Source organism: Amblyraja radiata, chromosome 18 (genome assembly GCF_010909765.2).
Source record: "Amblyraja radiata isolate CabotCenter1 chromosome 18, sAmbRad1.1.pri, whole genome shotgun sequence".
NCBI lineage: Eukaryota > Metazoa > Chordata > Chondrichthyes > Rajiformes > Rajidae > Amblyraja > Amblyraja radiata.
Window position 1 is genome coordinate 24,585,129 of NC_045973.1, and position 22,823 is coordinate 24,607,951.

Consider the following 22,823-nt stretch of genomic DNA (forward strand, 5'->3'; position numbering starts at 1 on the left):
TTCTTCTAACTTAGAGAAGCAACAATCTGTGTTCTCTTTCAATGAGAGAGTTGGGAATAAGATATTGAAAATAACAACACTGCAGACACTGGACATCTGAAGTAAAACAGAAAACAATGGAGATATTCGGCAGGTCGTAGAACAGCTGTGGAAAGAGAGACAGTTAATGTCCCAGGTTGAAGATCCTTCTTCAGAACTGGGAAAGGTCATGTCATAAGTGATAGGAGTAGAATTAGGCGGTTTGACCCATCAAGTCTACTCCGCCATTGAATCATGGCTGATCTACCTGTCCCTCCTAACTCTATTCTCCTGCCTTCTCCCCATAACCTCTGACATCTGTACTAATCAATAAATAGTTATACGTTGCAGAGAAAGTGGTGTTTCATGGACAGAAAGAAGGAAAATCTCAGATCAGGTGAACCAATGGTTGCTAAGAGATTAACTAGAGTAGTTAGGGAGGGAGAAAACAAGGGAGCATTTAAAACCTGTAAATATTGTTGAGAGCAATGTAAGACGACATCTCAGAATCACTACACTCAGCAGAGTTAACCGGGAATGGGAGCGGTAGATGCATTCTTACAGGAAAGCCAAAGGTTTAGTTCTTGTTGCCGTAGGCATTGAAGTAATTCAGAGCAACTGTTGGATAAAGCATTTATATCAGGCATTCGGATAGCAGCATATTAAATTTATTGTTTTTATGATGATTTAAAATAATGTTACAGAGGTAAGACAACATTCAGGCATACATAATCTTAATATATTTCTCTATGAAATAAATCTGTGATTCATATTGTGTCATTAATTTGAAGAAAGATTGCTCACCCTGTACTATTTTACAAAACCTGGACGTTGAGTCAGAGTAATATGATCGGCGTGTATCAGAGATCCAGTTTTGATTGTGTGCATTCACATCTGTTTTTTGTGTGGGTGTCTGGTTATACTTATACATGTGTTCAATCGGTACCCACAGGTAGGCAAGAGCAGAATAGTGTTGGCATGAGCCACACTGAAAATGCTTTGCCTGCCTGGTTATAAGATAAAGAACATCTCAAACTGGCCTAGAAAGAGGGAGGTGGAGAATGTAGCCTAGAACCAACAACCATCTCAGGGTAGGCAGAAACTAAATTAAAGAACACAGCCTCAAGGATTATATTCTCTGGATTCTCACTGGTGCCACATGGCCCATTGATGTGAGGGTAAACAGGTTAGAGGTAAACCCATGGCAGAAGGGATTACATTTCCTGGGTTATGGCACCAGTATGGAACAAGAAGGGAAAGTGCCAGTTAGGTGGGCTACACCTAAAGTGAGTAGAAAGAGGGTTCCTGACAGAGAGGGTAGCAACACGAAAGTCTAATAAATAGGTGGGGGAGTGCCTGTGGAGGGAGAGAGTAAAATGAGTAATATTCTAATGCTAGTTGAGGGAGAAATTGGCAGTGGTGCTTCAGGCACTGCTGACAAAAGGAAAACTAAAGAATTAAGTTAATTCAACTGGCTGAGAGGAATGGAAGTTGTGAGAGAAACACTCTCTCACAATGCCACCCCCCCCCCCCCCCCCCCCCCCATGGCAATAGTGTGCTCCAAATTGTCGTCTTTCTGTCCCTATAGACTAGGCATAACGTGGGCACCAGTAACCTACTCTTATGTAATAGAACAATCTGGTCCTCATCAAGTTCACCAGATGGACTGCACAGTGATTCCAAGTTGCCACTGCCAACTCCAGACCTAGGACTTCAATCCTGACCTAAGATAGACACAAAAAGCTGGAGTAACAGAGGGACAGGAGAAGGGTCTCGAGACGTCACCCATTCCTTCTCTCCAGAGATGCTGTCTGTCCTGCTGAGTTACTCCAGCTTTTTGTGTCTATCTATGGTTTAAACCAGCATCTTCCTACATACTCAATCCTGACCTCTTGTGCTATCTCCGTGGAGTTTGCACGTTATCCTTGTGACTGCGTGGATTTGCTCCCAGTACTCCAGTTTCTTTACACATGTCTAAGACATATTGATGGATAAGTTAATTCTCATTGTGTAGATAGAGTTGATTGGCATGTGAGAGAGAAAAGGTTACAGGGAAAATAAGTGGGTGAATGAGTCTGATGAGATTGCTCTAAAAGACAGCATAGACTCAAAGGGCTGAGCAACATTCTTCAGAACAAATGAGAAATATTGATTGATTCCTGAACTGGCAGGTTTGTCATGAGGAAACATTAAACAGATATATTCTCTTGCGTTCAGAAGAATGAGAAGCGATGGCAAAGAAGCATACAGCTTATCGTGGTTGATGTAGGAAGGATATCTTCTCTGGCTGGGCTGTCAAGAATTAGGGGTCACGTGTAAGGCATTTCAGGACCGAGATGAGAAGAAATGTCTTCACCCAGAGAGCAGGAAGTCATTTGAATTCTATACCAAAGGAACAGTGGAGGCTTAGTCATTAACAGAATTCAAGACGATCACAGGATTTTTGGACATTAATTGAATCAAGAGAAATGTGATTAGTGCAGGAAAGTGCTGTTGATGTAAAAGAGTAGCCGTGATTTTATAGTCGTGAATAGTTCACTGCTGTTTCTATTTGTCCTAACGTTCTAACTGCACCAAACTAACTCAACACTGATGACTTCTGTGGAAATGGAACCTTGCACCTGGTACCTACAAGAATATTCACATTTTTCTGGAAATAACATGGCCCTGTATGAGGTCCTGTGAGAAGCACTCACATTCTTGGCCCTGTGTGAGGTCCTGTGAGAAGCACTCACCTCAGGTTTCCTTGACAACTCTCTGCGGTTCCTCAGGCAGGTCTGGCCGCGTTGCCAAGCATCCAAATATTTTATCTTTCATTTGCCGTGGTCTTCGCATGCAGGCTCCCTTTTGTGATCCTCATCAGAGTCCCCCCCCATCCTGAGGTTTATCCTCTACTCCTCAGGCCACAGTGTGGCCTTCCACTATTTTATGTCTCTCCGAGTGAAATACACGGGTTTAAATTATCCCATTCAAACCACCACAATTTCGGTATCTGAGCAAGAGTGTTACAGTGCGGACTACAATGACCATGTAGCTCCATCCTCCCCCTCCCCTCCTCCTCCTGCACAGGGTAAGGACCTGACCAAGTGGTATGGTGCTATCTCCTTGAACTCTGCAATGATCTGGACAAAAAGAAGAGAATGGTAATGATGAGCACTTGGTAAGCTAAACAAATTGTTCACTCAATGAGAAAAGCAAACATGCTAAATGTTCAATAGGTACTCTGTGCCTTATATTTGTATCAGATACATATTCCAGCAGGGGGTGGCCTCTGCTGCCCCTAAAGCCTATAAGCAGTCTGATCCTCTCCATCAGCCTGGTAAACCTTTGTAAAGGCCGTGCCAAGGTAATGAACCAGTTCCAGTTTTACAGGCATAAGTCGATTTTGTCCATGTCAGAAAATATACAAAAATGATTTGATATGATAACCACAACATTGTAACGAATGGCATCAAAAGCTGATAACATTGAAAAGAAAGAATATATTTACTAAAAAATGAAACTTGTTATGATTGGAATGAATGTGAGTATGTACAGTAGGTCAAACCTTTGAGTTTAATAATACTATGGAACTCGTCTGTATGTAAGGGTGTCCATAAGTTGGGTGTTCGGAACCCGGGGATAGCCTGTAATAAGAACAGTCCCTTTCCCATTTGTTGCAAGCAACTTTAGTCTGGATTGCGGGGGTGTTATTCAATTTTCAAGATTTGGTTTCACAGACAGGGCCACCATTTATTGTTCATTCCCAATTTCCCCTGATAATATGTTAGTGAGTTATCTTCAACTGCTACAGTATTTCTGCTGAATTCCTCCTGCAGCACTATTGAATGAGGTCAAATCTCTTCTACACTTCAGTGAGCAAGTTGACGATAACTTGGAGCTGGGCCCCGAATCATGCTCTCATGCAACTACCTTCTGCATACTGAAGCTTGATGACTTTGGTCCTGGACCAGAGGCATCTGAATATTTACCACTCGTTCTGTAGCTTTGCTCCACTCCTGCAGAAAGTTTGTTGGAGCAGAGGTGGTACTGGCAATGTCACGAGGAAGATTGTGTGAAGTGTTGACATCAGCAAATTGGCGTAGCTTAGTTGGTGTGCATATTAGAAGAAATCAGAAGATTGAATGCACGGTACAAAAGGTGTTGTGGGTGAAAGGTTTCCAAGTTCATTGGGCACTGGCATCTGTACTGGGAAGGAGAGAGTTGTGCAGATTGGAAGAGTTCCATTTATCCAGGATAGAACCAATGTCCTGGCAAATTAAATATCTGGGGATTTACATGTCTTCTGTCATGTTTGCTCCCCATCAAAAGTATCTACATGTGGTGCTGTCTCAAGAAGGCAGCATCGATCATCAAGAATCACCACCATCCAGGCCATGCCATCTTCTCACTACTACCATTGGACAGGAGGTACAGAAGCCTGAAGACCCATACCAGCAAGTGCACAAACATCTATTTCCTTCAACCATCAGGTTCTTCAATGAATCTGCACAACCCTAATTCAATGTCGACAACGGAACACTGCAGACCATCTTTGGCACTACCGTGGGCTTTATTTATCTCCTAATCATGTCTATTTCTTTTTGATGCTGCTGCATGCAGCTTTTCAGTGAACCTATACCTCACTGTGGTACATATTATAATAAACTCGACTTGACTTGTGTAGAATCCCATTACCACTGGAGCAATTCCTCTCTCTGCCAGTCCCTTTGTGAGCTGGTGTGTTGCAGCTACCCCGTGTCAAAATACAATGAGGCAACATCTATCCTGAGAACTCGAGTGGAACAAGTCACCTTCGACCTCACAGTAAGCCAAGGAAGATGAAAAAACTAATGAAAGGAACCTTTAGAAAAGGCAAAGGTGAGATATGTTTACTTTATTCAAGCTGGGGAGCAACTTCAGGAATGACAACCAGGGTGAGATATGAAAGGAGAGTTTAATAATGATGGTGAACAGTGAGCAAAGTCAATTCAAGGGAAAATGGTTAAAAAGCTAACATTAAAAGTATTGAATTTGAATGCATGAAGCAATCACAATGCAATAGGTAAACTAATGGCACAAATAAAGACAAATGGATATGACCCAAGACTGCTGTAGAAATGTGGTTACAAAGTGAGCGAGGGCAGTACTGAATATTCCATGATATTCACAAAAAGCTGGAGTAACTCAGAGGGACAGGCAGCATCTCTGGAGAGAAGGAATGGGTGACGTTTCGGGTCCATATTCCTCTGTTCCCTGCACTTCCAAGTGCCTATCTAAAAGCTTCTTAAATGCTACTATCGTATCTGGGTCCACCACCCCTCTGGCAATGTATTCCAGGCCCCATCACCCACTGTGTAAAAAGACTTGCCAGGCACATCTCCATTAAATGTTTCCCTCTCACTCTATAGCTATGCCCTCATGTGTTGGACATTTATACCCTGGATAAAAGGTTCTGACTAACTACCCTATCAATGACTCTCATCATTTTATATACTTCTATCGTCTCTCCTCAACCTTTGATGTTCCAGAGAAAGCAAACCAAGTCTATCCAACCTCTCCCAGTAGTTGACACCCTCTCAATTTTCACCAGCCTTCACATCTTTCCTGTAATGGGATGACGAGAACTGCATGCAATACTCCAAATACACAGCAGGAAAACACAGAGGTTTAGGTATTAGAGGGCTGCATACAATGAAGTTCTGCATTTGCCTCAGTAGTGGACGCCTTGTTTTCTATAAATAATTTGGACTTAGGTGAAGAGAAAATCCTGACGACACAAAGTGCTGGAGTAATTAAATGGGTCAAGCAACATCTCTGGAGAACATGAATAGGTGATATTTTAGGTTGGGAACCTTCTTTGGACCGTTTTAGGGACCATCCCAGAAATATGTATTAGGGACCAACCCGGTGAGGTATGCAGAGGCATTGGGTGTGATTAAGTTTGGAATTAATATCTTACCACTGTCTTCACGAAGAGGGTCCTGATACCAATGGTGTCAATAAGGCAAATGAGTGTGAACAGTTGGATGGGATAAACATTGTAAAAGGGGAAGTGCTAAGCAGTTTATCATTCCTTTGGATGTGGATAAAAGCACCAGGTTAGATGTTATGTAATCCAAGCTGTTAAAAGAAACAATGAAGAAAATTGCAGAAGTAATGAGCACAATTTTCCAATCCGTTCTGGCTGAGTGGAAGGTGACTTAGGGTTGGAGATCTGGTACTCATTTAACCATTGACTAAATAAGACATTAGGGAAAATCAATGAATTGCAGACCACTGTAATGAAAGGTTATCCACCTGAAACGTTAACACTGTTTCTCACTGTACAGATGCTGCCTGACATGGTCAGTGGCTCCAGCGTGTTCTGTTTTTTTCAGAATTTCAGCATTTGCAGTTTATTGATTTTTTTTTTCATTAGTCCAATTAGTTTAACTTCTAAGTTTGGCACATTAATGGAAACAATACTAAGAACGTGTGGGCGGAGGTAACAATGTTGTTTAGATAGCATGCAAAACATCGAACAGTACAGCAAAGGAACAGGCCCTTTGGCCCACAATATATGTGCTGACCATGATGCCAATTTAAATAATTCCCATCTACCCTACATTCCCTGCCTGTTCATATCTATCTATCTATCTATCTATCTATACATTTATACATAACTAAAACTCTGATCTTGTGCTCTTCCGGATTGCGTGGTTTTTCTATTTGTGCAAAAACGGTACACGATAGCGCTACGATTTTTCGCCACCTTACTCAACATTCTCCTGAGCTCAAGTACAACAAGTTTTATTCCGATCAATGGTATAGTTTAAAAGTTATTAAGGTTTAAAAATCTTTAAAATCGCACATGCGCAGATTGGTCTCCTCTCCTGTCAGTCACCCGGGATGGCGACGCCCAGGCCGGGACGGCGATGCCCCTTCCCGCGCAACATCGCCGCACTGATTGGCAGGGTCCTCTGTCACTCACCGGGCGGGGAGAATTGAAGGAGCGGAGCGAACAGAGTTAGTGCATCACCGCTGGCTGGAGCTGGGGGAGGAGGGGGAATAGAGGGAGTGGCAGGGAGCGTGGGGGAGGTAGGTAATGGGGAATAGAGGGCAAGGAAGGCAGTGGGGGGATAGTGGGGAGGATAGGGGGAGGTGAGGAGTGGGGGAGGTGGTGGGTAGAGGGATAGGAGGGGGGTAGGGAGGGGTGATGAGCTACAGAGGGAGGGAGTGATGGAATATTGTATTGGGGAACGGGTTGCATTGGGGGACCAGGCCTCCCGTGTGACAGGGACCCAATAGGTCCCATTTAGTCTCGTGCCTCTTAAATGTTGCTATGATATCTGCATCCACCACCTCCCCAGCGCATTCCAAGCACCGGTTTGAAATACTTGCTCCACACATTGCCTTTATACTTTCCCCCTCACAACTTAAATCTATGCGTTCTAGTATTTCCCATCTCTACCCTGGGAAAAGATCTCTGACTTTCTATCCTAGTTTATGTCTCTCTTAATTTGATATATGTCCATCAGTTCGCTCCTCAGCCTCTGATGCTCCAGAGAAAACAATCAAAGATTGACCTACATCGAATGAAAGCTTAAGTCCCTGTCCCACTTACGTGTCCTTGGCATGCAAATTATGCGACCTCGTCGTCGCGTTGAGGCGCACGGGCACCGTGTGGCCGCGCAGGGCCAGTCCTACTGAGAAGCGCGGAGGGGTATGGAGTTGTGCATAATATCGCGCGGCGCTCCGGGATTTTGTACCAAACTAAATCTTCGCGCGCCACCAGCCTGTCGCGTAACTGATGGCCTAAGTGGGACAGGCCCAAGGCCCTGGCATGATGCAACGTCTCACCTCCAACGGCAGCAGAAGCAGGCAAACGATTGTCGAACTCGACCTGGGTCTCAAGGCCGTTGCGGATCCGGATCCGCCCACACTTCTTCTCCCAGAGCGGCGCCAAGAAAATTGAGGATAGACACAAAATGCAGGAGTAACTCAGCGGGACCGGCAGCATCTCTGGAGAGAAGGAATGGATGACATTTCGGGTCAAGGCCCTTCTTTCAGACTGAAGAAGGGTCTCGACCCGAAACATCACCCATTCCTTCTCTCCAGAGATGCTGCCGGTCCCGCTGAATTACTCCAGCATTTTGTGTCCATCTTCAAATGACGTCACGCGCTCCAGACGGCTGTGCGGGCGCATGAAGATGTGTGCGACTCTCGCGGGACCGTCGCGCCTCAACTCGACTGCGAGGTCGCGTAATTAGCGTGCCAAGGACACGTAAGTGGGACATATGCTCTAATCCAGGCACAAATTGGTGAACCTCTTCTCCACTCTCTCTAGAGCCGTCAAACCCTTCCTGTAATGTGGCGACCAGAATGGCACCACAAAAATACTCCAAACATGGCCTAACCAAAGTTTTGTACAGCTGCAAAATAACTTGCCAATGTTCATACTCAATGTCCTTAACCGGTGTCAGCAAGTATGCTATATGCCGTCATTATGATCCTGTCTAGTTGTATTGCCATTTTCACAGAGCTGTGGATTTGTGCCCTTATTTCATTTTGTACATCAATGCTCCTAAGAATGCTTCCATTTACTGAATACTTTCCTCTTCCATTTGACCTACGAAAGTCCAACACCTCACACTGCCCAGATTAAACACTTTCGGGCATTACTCTGCCCGTATTTCCATCTGTATTTATGCTGCTGTATCCTTTGCAAACTTTCTCACCATCCACAACTCCACATGTTTTTGTGTCATCTGCAAACTTACTAATCAGCCCACATACATATGCGTCCAAATCATTTACATATAGCACAAGCATCAGCACTGATTCCTACAGCCACACAGACCTCTGTCAGAATAACAACATTAACAAATAATCCAAGTTTGTCCAAACTCTCTTGTACATAAGTCATGTAAACAAAGACTGCAATTATGTCATTATGATGTAAGCGCCAGTTGTTCACCCCTTGTTGCTGTTAGTCCCTTAGGTGAACATCATTGTAACTGCTGCTCCGGCTGATCTCGAGTTACTGCAGCGGTTAGAAATGTGGCTGGACTTATTTACAGTCCAGCTTCATAACATGCCCAGCATTGCAAATCTTTGCAACCTTCTGCCCCTGAGGGCTGCCAATGCTGAATTGTTGAATGCATTGATAGCTGAGATCAGTGGATCAGTGGACACAAGGGAATTGAAGAGTAGAAGGAAAGTGGACAAGCATGAGATAAGTCTTTATCCTATATACTGAATCCTGGCATCATTTGATCAATGAATTATCTACTTGTACATGTACCCGACTATACTAACATTGAGAACACATTCTCAGAACACAAATGCACTAACAACAGGAATACATGGATGCACATCTCAGGAACAAGTGTATACAGTGCCCCGCATAATGTTTGGGACAAAGACCCATCACTTATTTATTTGCCTCTGTACTGCACATATTGAGATTTGTAATAGAAAAAATCACTAATGGTTAAAGTGCACATTCTTAGATTTTAATAAAGGCCATTTTTTATACATTTTGTTTATACATAGTCTGCCATTTCAGGGCTCTATAATGTTTGGGACACATGGCTTCACAGGTGTTTGTAATTGCTCAGGTGTGTTTAATTGCCTCCTTACTGCAGGTACAAGAGAGCTCTCAGCACCTCGTCTTTCCTCCAATTTTTCCATCAACTGTGGGAACTTTTATTGCTGTTTATCAACATGAGGACCAAAATGTGCCAGTGAAAGTCAAAGAAGCCGTTATATGAGACTGAGAAACAAGAATAAAACTATTAGAGACATCAGTGTAGAGCGATATAACACAGAAACAATCCTTTCAGCCCACCGTGTCTGCACTGGCTATCAACCGCCCATTCACACAACACCTACATTATTCCCATTTTCTTCTCTGCACATTCCCATTAATTCCACCCAGATTCTACCATTCACTTACATCATAGGTACAATAAACCTAAATCTCTTATTGACATCTTGAAGTACAGTAGATACCAACAAGTTTCAGGCAGTTTGAAGTGTGTCTGTCAACGAGTTGATGATCTTCCATCAACACTTGATTTGTCATGGTACATATCCCTGGGAACAACACATTGATCAGAGAGTCTCCTGCTACTTTGCTGCTCGGCATGAACCTCGACCTGCTTCCTTCTCCAGACTTTTTTTGCCAATCCACTGTGTACAAAGTGGTGGTGACTGACTCTTCCTCATCACAGCTGTCCCAAGGCAGTGGGTGTTGGGAGTGAGACTCTGACTGCGCAAGGCGGGTTCCTCTTACCGCCAGCCAATCGGGTCTTGGTTCTTGTTGGTGAGTTCAGACGATGAGACAGTCTGCAAAATGGTTTCGACAATCTGCTCAGATGACCATCCCACATAATCTATCGAGTCCTTGTCTCACAGTATCTGCAGGATGTTCCAAACTGACTATTGTCCAATGAACCTGTGGTCAGAGGTGTTATTCTGAAAGATGCTTTTCCACAAAGGACAAGTGCAGCAATATCCAACCGACTGGGACATTATGTGGTGCAAGGCCAGGTCCATCTCAGCATGGAGTGACACCAGGTGCTGGTGTACTCTGGTTCTATGTATCGCCTGATGCAGCCATGCACAAAGGTGGCCATCAGGTCGAGGGCTATGATGGTTTAACTTACCCCCTTCTTATGCTTTCTTGGGACTTGTACACCATGGTATGTCAGGTGCGCTGCATCAGGTGACTACCACAGCAGAGGATTAGGGAACAGGCCACATCTGCACCACGTTAAGTAACGTGCAATAGCACAATGGTGAAGCTGCAGCCTCGCTGTGCAAGAGATCCAGGTTTGATCCTGACTTCGGGTGCTGTCTGTGTGGAGTTTGCACGTTCTCCCTGTGACCACGTGGGTTTCCTCCAGGTGCTCTGGTTTCCTCCCACATCCCAAAGAAGTACGGGTTTGTAGGTTGATTGGCCTCTGTAAATATCTCCCTGGTGTGGATGAGAAAGGGGGATAAAAATAAAACTAAGTTTGAACAGGTAATCGATGGTCAGTGTGGTCCCGGTGGGCCGAATGGCCTATTTCCGTGTTGTATCTCTAAACATCAAGTGCACACATCAGTTCTTGCCTGCCATCGAACTCCCACAGTCCCAATTTTTGTCTGCTCAGGATAATGTCTATGATCTTTAACTATTGTTTATCTCTATGTCACCAAACATAGAACTATACAGCACAGGAACAAGCCCATTGCCCCACTATATTTGTGCTGGCCAAGATACCAATTTAAACTGCACCCATTGAGCAGGCACCACACTCTGTATTAAAATAAAACTTGCTGTGCACATCTCCTTTAAACTTTCCCCCTCTGATTTTAAAGCTGCGACATTTGACATTTCCCCAAAGATTCTCTCTATCCTAGTTATGCTTCTCATAATTTTATATACTTCTCTTAGGTTCCTATTGAGCGTAATTTTAATGCAGGTATTCACTGATGTTGGATAAAAAGGTACTGCAAGAAAATGATGAATTTATAGGGCGCCAGGGAAAAAGAACCAATGTTTGTTAAGAATACACTCTTGTTAGTGTTGAACTGCTGATGCTAAAATTGCACTATTGCTCTGGACCATCAGACCGAGTCATACTTGACTCCAGGGAGTCACATTGTGAAATGTTGTCTGACTTTTTGATTTTGCTTTCAAGGTTCTGCAAAATGTTCGGGTTCATTTTAGAACACCAACTCGAAATTGTCCTTTGCTGGTGGAGCCACCATTTGTTGTGGTCACCTGGAATTGTTTTGTTACCGTTTAGCCGACTGTATGTCCAGGTGTTGCTGCTTCCTGTGACATAGTTTCTAATTCCCATTTCTGTCTTTCTCCAGAGACTGGCCAAGGCTGCGGAGCTATATCAGAAGGAGCATCGTTGGCAGGATGATATTAAGGTATGACGGTTCCAATTTTACAGGTTGCTATAGGGCATCTTTATTCTCTCATTTATTTTAAGGGGCTACCTTCTTCTCCTTCACATCCAACAGGTTTGCCCACTATGGGATTATTTATTTTGCAACTTGGTTGGTTGTAAAGATACTGTTACAGAGCAGATTTATTCAGTACTACATGGAACCAGTAATAAATGTGATACAATAGATTTATGGTGAGAATTCAATAATTCATTTGTTTTGAGAGCTAGTGGTGACTGCCAAAGTTTTCTGGCATTTTTCCTGGATTTTAGTAAGGCATCTAAAAATGTACCCAAGGGTAGGCTGATCCAGAAGATTAAAATGCACAAAATTAACAGTGACTTGGTCAGATGGATTCAGGACTGGCTTAATGATAGAAGACATACAGATGTGGTGAAAGGACGATATTCAGGTTGGAGGTCTGTGACTAGTGGAGTTCTGCTGTGCTCTGTGCTGGGACCTCCGATGTTTGTGATATATATAAATGACTCGGACGTAAATATGGACAGGTTTGCATAGTACATTTGTAGATGATACCAAGATAACTGTGGTCACGGACTGTGAGGAAGATAGTCAAGGTATACAGCGGGATATAGATCAGCTACAGAAATGGGCAGAAAAATGGCAGATGGAGTTTAGCCCGAGCAAGTGTGAGGTCAAATATAAGGGGAAAATATACAATTAATGGCATGACAACATCATTGATGTACAGAGGGATCTTGGAGTACAAATCCATAGCTCCCTAAAATGGTGGTGCAGTAGATTTGCTGCCTTAGAGCACCGGAGACTTGGGTGCTGTTTGTACGGAGTTTGTATGTTCTCCCTGTGACCGCATTGGTTTTCTCTGGTTTCCTCTCACACTCCAAAGACGCACAGGTTTGTAGGTTAATTGGCTTTCTCAAAATTGTAAATTGTCCCTAGTGTGTAGGATAGTGCTAGTGGGCCGAAGGGCCTGTTTCCCCGCTGTATCTCTAAATTAAACTAAACTAAATTAAGTAGAAAGAGTGATAAAGAAGGCATATGGTATGGATTGGATTATTTTCTCTGCAAAACTGGAGGTTGCAGGGAGACCTGATAGAAGCATATAAAATTATGAGCGGGATAGATAGGGTAGATAGTCAGAATCTTTTGTCTGCAGTAAAAGGGAAATAATTGAAAAATTAAACAGCAAGTAAGATGATGTCCTCATCCTTAACATGCATCAAATATAGATTACCAACTCTCTAGAGTTATCCTGGACTCTGGAATTTGTAGACTATGCTCCAATGCAAGTCATCCAAGGGAAGATATTTTTCCTGCATTTTCATGGAACTCATTAATTTACATAAAATTATCTGAGATAAAGAGAAAGGTTCTTGGTAAAAAAATACTGAATGATGTAATGAAGGCACATTTAGTGCAGAATTCATTGCTTCCTATTGCTTCCCAATTCTCAGTCAGAGAAAATGCTGGAGGTACTCAGCTGCTTAGACAGTACCTGAGGAGAGAGGAATACATTTCTGTTTCAGAGAGTTCCAGAGACAAAATTCAATGTCCCAACAGGGCAGAGGTGAATCGGATTGAACTCTAGCTTATGGAAGGAGCATTCAGAAGCTTGGTAACAGATGAGAAAAAGCTGTTCCTGAAGATGACGGTTCATGCTTTCAAGCTTCTTATATTTTCTGCCTGATGGGAGAGGGGAGAAGAAGGAATGACCGGCATAAGAAAGGGCTTTGATTATGTTTCCTTCTTTCCCGAGGCAGCATGAAATGTAGATGGAAACAATGATGGGAAGCCTGGTCTGTGTGATGGACTGGGATACAGCTATAACTACTTGAAATTTCTTGCGGACTTGGGCAGATCTGTTCATGGTTAGAGAAGGTGCATGTAAACTTCTGTGTCACCTGGAACGGCTGCTGGGGTCCCTGGACAGATGTGAGGGAGGATGTAGGGACATGTGTTACATCTCGGAAAAAGTATCTGGGCAGGGGGGAGTTTGGGATGGAAGGGATGAATAAATCACGGAGATGCAGAGGGAGTACAGAAAGTGGAAAGTGGTGGGGACGAGAACATTTGACTCGTGGTGGGATCACGTTGAAGATGGTGAAAATGTTACAGAATGATGTGTTGGATGCAAAGGCTGGTTGGGTGAAAAGTAAGGACCATGGGAACTCTTTCCTTGTTCCAGTGAAAAGATAACACATTTAAAAGACAAGACACCAGCAGGGGCGGAAAACCCGGGGGGGCCAGAGGGGACACGTCCCCCCCCATGTTTTGAGAGGTGGGGGACATCCCCCCCCAAGTTTTTGTGATCCCGATTTTAAAATCTCCGCTTTTAGCACTGGATTGAGCCTCCGAAGCCTCGCGCAAGTGTGTGAGTGTGCGCATGCGCGTGTGGCTGCCAAAACATTGTGTCCCCCGTCCTCTCCATGTTTTGATAGCGAGGACACTAGTACAAACACAGTTAGAAAACAATCAAGTCCATGGTAATGCAAAAGGTCTGGTGTCCCAGTTCCGAGGTAAGATTACTGTTGCGTGATTTTCCATGGCAGTCCTGGGAAAATAGCTGTTCTTGAACCTGGTAATGTTGGACGTCTGGCTTCTGCACCTTCTGCCTAATGATAGCAGTGAAAAGAGAGAAGATGGTGGGGAAGCTTGATGATAGATGTCGCTTTCTTGAGGGAGGGAGACACAGGTCTTGTCCACTTGCAATTTGTTTAACTATGCTCCTGAAAGGAATTTGAAATCCCTTCTTGCAGTTTATGTGGCTTGAAGTACCAGAAACAAAAAGCAGTATTGTTCCTAAAACATTGGCAAATTTTCTATTAGCAGATGCTAATTGAACCATCTGCTGTAGATATAGTGTTTGGGATTTGTCCATAAATTTACCAGATCAGAGTTTAATCATTGCTTTTGTGCAGTTGTCTGCTTTTTGCATTTACAATAATGACAACTGCACCAGTTGTGCTTTTATTGCTACTGGTTGAAATACTTCTCAACAAAGTTAGCGGCTTAAAAGCACTGGCATTCTCAAATATGCAAACCATTCAATTTTAATGTCCTTGAGACGAGCGCTTTCCTATGAGACTTTATTGAATGCTTCTGGGGCTATTCCAGCATCCACCTTCAGGCAGCATTTAGGGGGAGCTCAGGTAAGAAAGGAAGAGAAGCAGAGTCATCCAATAGTGGTCGAAACTGGAGAGAGTTGATGGGTGTGTCGGGAGAATAAAAGGTGGAATTCATGTAGGAGTAGTGAAAATGGGCAGTTGGTACTCAAAGTGGACTGCATCGGCTGAAGGGTCTGTTTCTGTGCCATATGTCTCTCTGACTCTGACTAATGCATGATATTCTTTGTAGAAAACTCACATTGTATTTCATGACAAACATGTGCTGTCATCTGAAAATAAACCATGAAGCCACAGATTTGGTTCCAGATTCTCCCTCACACCCACATACTCGATACAATTTACAGTGACCAACTAACCTACCGACATGCATGCCTAGGATGTGGGAGGAAACTGGAGGTCCCGGAGGAAGCGCATGGTCACACGTGCAAATTCCACAGAGGCAGCACTGGAGGTCAGGATCGAACCTGGGTCGCTGGAGCTTTGATCTGCTGCACCATTGTGCTATCCAAGTCATTAAAGTCATAACTGTGCAATGGAATTAAAAAATAACAAATGCCCCAATTAATTTGAAATGATAGGTGATCATCCTTGAAGTTGATGCTTGTATAACACCACAGGAATCAATGCCTGACCCCAGGTGTGTAGGGGAATGGGAACAAAATGCTGATCATTTGGCCTATAATTAATTCTGTTTATCCTTTCGCCAACATAATTTAATAGATTGTGCCATTATTTTCATTACCATTGCAGAATATTGTGCACTCGATCTATGGATTTTCCTTTATTTTAACACAGATGTACTAAATTGACCATGAAATTGTGTAAAATGCGTTATGGTTTTTATTCATTTCTCTGGCCGTGATCTGTGTATACTCCACAATTCTGACACCTTTCCTCTCCTGGGATCTCCATCTTCATATCGTCTCCACTGTACATAACTTTGCAGCACACTGTACATGGGTCAATGGTCCTTTATTGTCATGTATGCACAGCGCAGTGAAATTCTCTTGCACAACCACAAGTGTACAATCTCTGTATTTGACAAAGAAGGCTTCAAAGTCCAAAGTTTGGTCCACATGCTGGAAGAACTGGAGCGCCCCCGATTCAGGTAAGTCTCAGGCTACTGCAGGCCGCGACCTGGCTTCCCTGTCCTCGCCCAACCACCTTTGTGCTCCGGGGACGCCTCCTGCCGCCGACCATGAAGGCGCTCCTTCCGGCCCACTCATCACGTCCGTCATCACCAGCCGCTCCTCCCTTGACTCTCCAGTCTTCAGTGCTTCTGAGCTTCCCCGAGTGGGCAGCGGCCTGCAGGGCCCTACTTCACAGCAGCGCACCAGGCCTGACACTGCACGTGGCCGCGGGCGACCTGCCAGATCTTCGTTCCCGGTGACCGCTGGATCGTTGTTCTTGTCATGCATCCTTGTTCTCGGTGAGCCGGCGGGTTTGTGTTGTCATCAGCCACCAGGCCCGTCCTTGTTCTCGCTGGGACGCCAGTTGTTGGCGGTCCGTTCCTTTACCTCGCATGATTCCAGGTGCTGGAATCTTGAGCAAATCACAAAGTGCTGAAGGAACTCAGCTGATCAGGCAGCATCTGTGGAGGGAATGGATAGACAATGTTTTTGCTCGGGACCCTTCTTCAGACTTAGTACGTGTGACGATAGTATGTTGTAACCTTCCCCAGGACATATGCAAGACAAAGGCGAAATGTCATTGTCTTGGAAATATAAAGTAAGGTTTTTGATGGTCTTGGCAGGGCTAAAGAATCTAAACACATCCTGGCTGGCAATAGTTTGCTGGATCTCCTGCCTCTTTCCATGCACCATCTATTCTTTCGGTCCAAAAATTGCTATCGTTCTTCTTGGACCTATTTTCTTTTTCTTCGGGAATGATGGAGTTTCCAATCCAAGATTACCCAGCGTTTGATATCTTGGTCATACTCATCGAGCCAGTCCCGGTGTTTTCTGTCGCTCCACAGATGCAAATGATGGTGGACTGCAGCAATCGAAATGCCATGGACATTGTGGGATAAAGGGAGTTGAGAACTAACACTTCCTCAAAATGAGTGGGCTCCATAATCAAGGCCCCAAATCTGAATGCTGAGCAGCATATGGGGCAGATAGAGAGGAGTTCAGATGGTGCAGGAGCGACATTTGAAAGGCAAAGTGAGATATGAATATATTGGCAGGTGTAATTGAGGAAAACCATGCCTCTGATATGGATATGCTTTCAACTAAACCTTTAGGAGCAGCACAGTTTTGTGAGAATTTATGCCAAAGTGTGAGAGAGACATCAGTTCCAATCCTGATCGTGAGTGCATGGGTTTCCCCTGGTCTCTCCGGTTTCTTCCCACATCCCAAGGATGTGTGGGTCAGTAGGTTAATTGTCCACTGTAATTTGCAGCTAGTACTGGTAGAATATGGAGGAAATTGATGGAAATGTGGAGAAAACAAATGATGGATTAGATTAGGATGAGTGTAAATGGGTGGTTGATGGTCATGGGCCGAAGAGCCTGTTTCTGTGTTGTGGGATTTGATAACTCTGCCTGCTGTCCAACTTTGTTGAATCATACCTTGTTTGGGTGAAATTGCGGATCACCCATTTTAGAACTTTCACACTTGGTTCATCTCTTCCCCTTTTCATAATTATGTTAAATTAACTAAAATTAACATCATCAAAGTTGTCTCCCACTGCTTCCGCTTGCTTTGCACAGTTCACTGAAACTAGTGCCAAAACTGATCCCTCTTGCGTTAGGTTTTTGCTGACATAGGTTCTCAAAAATGCAGGTTAAGAACTCCTCACTTTGCACCACTTCTATCGCAGTCGTTGGGATGGCTTTACGTCGATACTCATAAACCATGAAAGATACTTTTTGGTATTCACTGCAGGAATCTAGAAACATTAGGGAGATGTCGGAGATAGTCCAAGAGAATTTGAGTGCCGGATGGAAATCAGTCGTGAAGTTGATGAAGTCAGTGAGTTCTGCATGGGTGCAGGAGGTAGCACCGATGCAGTCGTTAATGTAACGGAGGTAGAGTTCGGGGATAGGGCCAGTGTACACCTGGAACAGTGATTGTTCGGTGTACCCTACAAACAGGCAGTGATTGTTCGATGTACCCTACAAAAAGGCAGTGGTCAAATTCACTTGGATCATCTCCGACATCTCCCTACCGTTTCTAGATCTCACCTTCTCCTTCACAGGAGACAGACTATCGACTGACATCTATTACAAACCCACTGACACCTATAGCTATCTAGACTACACTTCTTCCCATCCTGCTTCCTATAAAGACTTTATCCCCTACTACCAATTCCTCTGTCTACGCCGCATCTGCGCCCAGGATGAGGTGTTCCATACCAGGTAATTGGAGATGTCCTCATTCTTTAGGGAACGTGGGTTCCCCTCTTCCATTATAGATGAGGCTCTCACTAAAGTCTCCTCGATATCCCACAGCTCCCCCTTCCCCCATTCAAAACAAGGACAGAGTTCCCCTTCTCCTCACCATCTTCCCCATCAAGGGTCGCATACAGCACATAATCCTCCAACATTTTTGCCACCTCCAACGGGATCCCACTACTAGCCACATCTTCCCATCTACACCCCTTTCTGCTTTCCGCAGAGACCATTCCCTCCGCAACTCCCTGGTTAACTCGTCCCTTCCCACCAAAACCACCCCCCTCCCCAGGTACTTTCCCTTGCAACCGCAGGAGATGCAACACCTGTCCCTTTAGCTCCCCCCTCGACTCCATCCAAGGGCCCCAACAGTTTTTTCAGGTGAGGCAGAGGTTCACTTGCACCTCCTCCAACCTCATCTACTATATCCACTGTTCTAGGTGACAACTTCGGTACATCGGTGAGACCAAGCGCAGGCTCGGCGATCATTTCGCTGAACACCTCCGCTCAGTCTGCCTTAACCTACCTGATCTCCCGGTTGCTCAGCACTTTAACTCCCCCTCCCATTCCCAATCTGGCCTTTCTGTCCTGGGCCTCCTCCATTGTCAGAGTGAGGCCCAGTGCAAATTGGAGGAACAGCACCTCATGTTTTGCTTGGGTAGCTTACACCCCAGCGGTATGAACATTGACTTCTCTAACTTCAAGTAGCTCTAACATCCCCTCCCCCTTCCCAGTTCTCCCACCAGTCTTACTGTCTCCGACTGCATTTTATCTCTTTACCGCCCACTCCCCTGACATCAGTCTGAAGAAGTCTCGACCCGAAACGTCACCCATTCCTTCTCTCCAGAGATGCTGCCTATCCCGCTGAGTTACTCCAGCATTTTGCATCATGTTCAACATGGACATTGTGGGCCGAAGGGCCTATTCCTGTGCATATAGTATGTATATATACTCATCTATATACTATGTACTATGCACTATGTACCCTGTTTGTGTTAATCAACAATGCTTATATCTCCATGCTTATATTCCCTGTGGACATGAAATACCCAAATAACAGAGAATCGAAAAATGTACAAAATACAAGTGTCTAACCGAGTGTCGAGTCCTACTGCAAAATGTAAGCTGAAGTAGGGGAAGCAAATTGCAGATCTTTTTATACAATGTTCCCAAGCCCACACACAATGTCACAGTGCATTCCTCCTCACAGCACCTAATTTATAAAATACATATACAGATTCAACAGCCAGCATGATCCTCAGTTAATTTAAAATTGCATGCTTCAGGCAAATATTTGGAATTAATTACTGCCCAGTTCTGAGTGCAGTTTGCAGATGCACACCTAGCATTTTTTTCCATCGATGCTTCTCGCTCTCTGTCATTAGGCAACTCCACTCTGACATCCTGTCCTGTACCAAAGGTTGGCTGCAGAATTTGAATTCAGCAGAGAAAAAAAGAGGCAAACTGATTATTTGCATCGCCGAGATTATGAGTCAACTCAGGCAGACATTTCGTGCTTGTATGAAATCTGTTTGTCGCAGTTGGCTGTGTCCAATGACACGAAGAATACCTACTGCGTCACTGGTCAGCACTGGCAAGAGCACTGGTGTTCACAGTCTTTGTTTAAAGAAGTGATTACAATTAAACACCATCGCCCAGGATTCTGTATCGTTCCTGGGGAGGATTCCTGCTATAAGTATGCAGAGGAGATTCTGATGTCTGAACAGCAAAGCAAAGAAAGCACAGCCCATGCTGAGATATGGCATTAGCAGACTAACTCAGTAGATTTGGTTCATCAGCGCTGGTCACTCAGGCATGCTAGTAGCACAGTAGTTACCAGGCCAACAGCCTGACATTTGTCCTGTGGGACAAGCATGGCATTTTCACTCGGGTTGCTTCTCATCACAGACCATTGGAGCCCACCTTGCGCTGCAGAATTACCAATCATTTTTCATCAGCTGCTCAGTTTTGTCTTATCTCTTCTTTTCAGGCAATAAGACCAACAAAGGCTGTTCTTTCAGCAAGTTGTTGGCAGCAGTTCCACAAGTCCTGCAGCTGGCATGCTGAGTACTTATGATCATCGCATCATGGCTATTTAACTTCTTAGCTGCACAAGGGATTGGCTGTGTAATAAATGCACCCACAGTTAACAAAGGGGGCAGATGAGCAATGGTGTAGATGCACCCGAGCAATTGCCCAGGCTCCTAATCTTGCCTTTAGCCCTGTATTTACAACATTTCTCAGTTTTTACCTGCTGAACCAAACCTCTAATTTCATTCTTTGATTCCACTGCGACCACCGGGTGGCGCCTGCAATAGCTGCCTCGCCAACACTGTCTCATCCCCTCCTGCTTTGTTGTTTTATAGTATATGTTAAATGTATGTTTTAGTGTTTTATGTGAGGGGTGGGGGAAAATTTTTTAATCTCTTACCTCGACGGAGATGCGAGTTATATCTGTGACGTCCGTAGTATGTCTTCGTCCGCACTGCGACCTAACATCGTGGAGTTGGCGGCCTCTTGCTGGAGATCAACTTTGGGAGCTCCAACCGCGGGAGCCTGCAGGACTTAACATCGCAGAGCTAGCAATCCCTGTCGGGGATCGACCTTGGAGCTCCAACTGCAGGAGCCTGCGGACTTTAACATCGGAGAGCCGTAGTCCCTGGTTTGAGACTGACTTCGGGAGCTCCAAGCCACAGGAGCTTCGTCCGCCCCGACGTGAGAGCTTCGAACGCTGGCTGCGGGAGTTTTGTTTGCCCCGACTGCGGGAGAATAAAGAGGAAGTAGATTAGACTTTATTGCCTTCCATCACTGTGAGGAATGTGGGGGATCTGCCATGGCGGATGTTTATGGTAACTTTTATGTAGTTGTGTCGTCTTGTTGCTTTTTTTAGTATGGCTGTATGGTAATTCGAGTTTCACTGTACCTTAATTGGTTCATGTGACAATGAACAGACCTTTGAACTTTTGAACCTTTGAATTGTTCCATGTTATATAGCATGGAAAGGGCCATTTAGTCCACTGAATCTGTACTGACCATGAAGCACCCAATTACACAAATCTTTAATTAGACCCATTTTATGAGAGTCATAAAGTCATACAGCGTGGAAACAGGCCCTTCGGCTCAACTTGCCCACACCAGTCAGCATGTCCCATCTACACTAGTCCCACCTGCTTGCGTTTGGCCCATATCCTCTAAATCTGTCCTATCCATTTTATTCTCTCCCAAGCAGAGACACCCCCCACCACCATCAAAAGCATCCACATGAGGCTCTGCATCAAGAAGGTAGAATCTATCATCTATGGGAGCCCCACCATATTGGTCATGCCATCTTCTCTGCTACCAGCAGACAGGAGGTACGAAAGCTTGAAGTCCCACATCACCATGTTCAGGAACAGCTACTTTCCTACAACCATCAGGTTCTAGTTCCGACCTACACAACTCTAATTCTACTTCAGCAAAAAAAGTGGACCACCTCTTGCACTACAATAGACTTGTTTTCTATTCTGTTTTACACTAATATCTTGTTTTTTGCATGGCCTTTTTCTTTTTACTGTCATGTAGAATTTATGTGCACACATGTTTTTTGTGTAAGTTCATGTAATGTTGTCTGAACCTATGTACCTGTGATGCTGCTTGCAGACAAGACTTTTATTGTACCACACCTCACTGTTCTTGTGTATAAACTCAAATTAGACCTGGCACAAACCAGTGTCAGCATTATCAGTTACAGAGAGAGAAAGGCAAAGGATTGGACAAACACACACAATCAAATGAATGCAGAGATTTGCACATTCCTGAATGCAAATAATGAAGGCATATTTGAGCCCATTCAAGAGAGGGTTGATGACATATAAGCAGATATACATGAAAATAAGATAGACATTCCCATAACTCAATAAGAGGGGAAAATATATTAACAATGGATGAAGAGTCATGATCCATATAGATAGGAGTTTCTCAGAGTAGGATCGTGGACATTGATGAGGACTCATCATTAAGGCCTTTGGGTCACCAGCAATCTTCCTGATTGGGAGGGACCACGACAATTGAGTGTAGAGCAGGGCAGCAGGTGAGCCTGAGCCCCAGGCCAAATCAGGCATAGATCAGTTCAATGCACATTACTTTATTGTCTGTTTCTCTGCTGCTATATTGCTAAATGCAATGAATGGTTGGGGGCCTCCCATGTATCTGTGTGGGATCTTGCTGGCTGATTCCAATCTTAATTCAGTCCCAGACAGCCGAGAGTTTGTATGTCAGCGCTCACGGCCGTCCTCCAGCTCTGCCACTCTGCAGGTTAATGACAAAATCAGTGTTGCTGTACAAGTTATTCTACCAAACATGAAAACAGTAATATTTTATTATTATTGTTATCATTAAACTTTTATTACAGCATCAAGGTC

General features: G+C 44.3%; 1 protein-coding gene across 3 annotated transcripts in view; it reads left to right on the plus strand.

Annotated features, from left to right (window-relative positions):
- The window catches only part of cacna2d2 (calcium voltage-gated channel auxiliary subunit alpha2delta 2), a 374,530-nt gene that overhangs the window by 167,419 nt on the left and 184,288 nt on the right, over positions 1-22,823 (plus strand). For all 3 annotated transcript variants that reach the window (XM_033036873.1, XM_033036874.1, XM_033036875.1), the window contains exon 4: positions 11,848-11,907. In XM_033036873.1, coding sequence (XP_032892764.1) covers positions 11,848-11,907 — 60 coding nt within the window. The remainder of the gene's footprint in view (positions 1-11,847; positions 11,908-22,823) is intronic.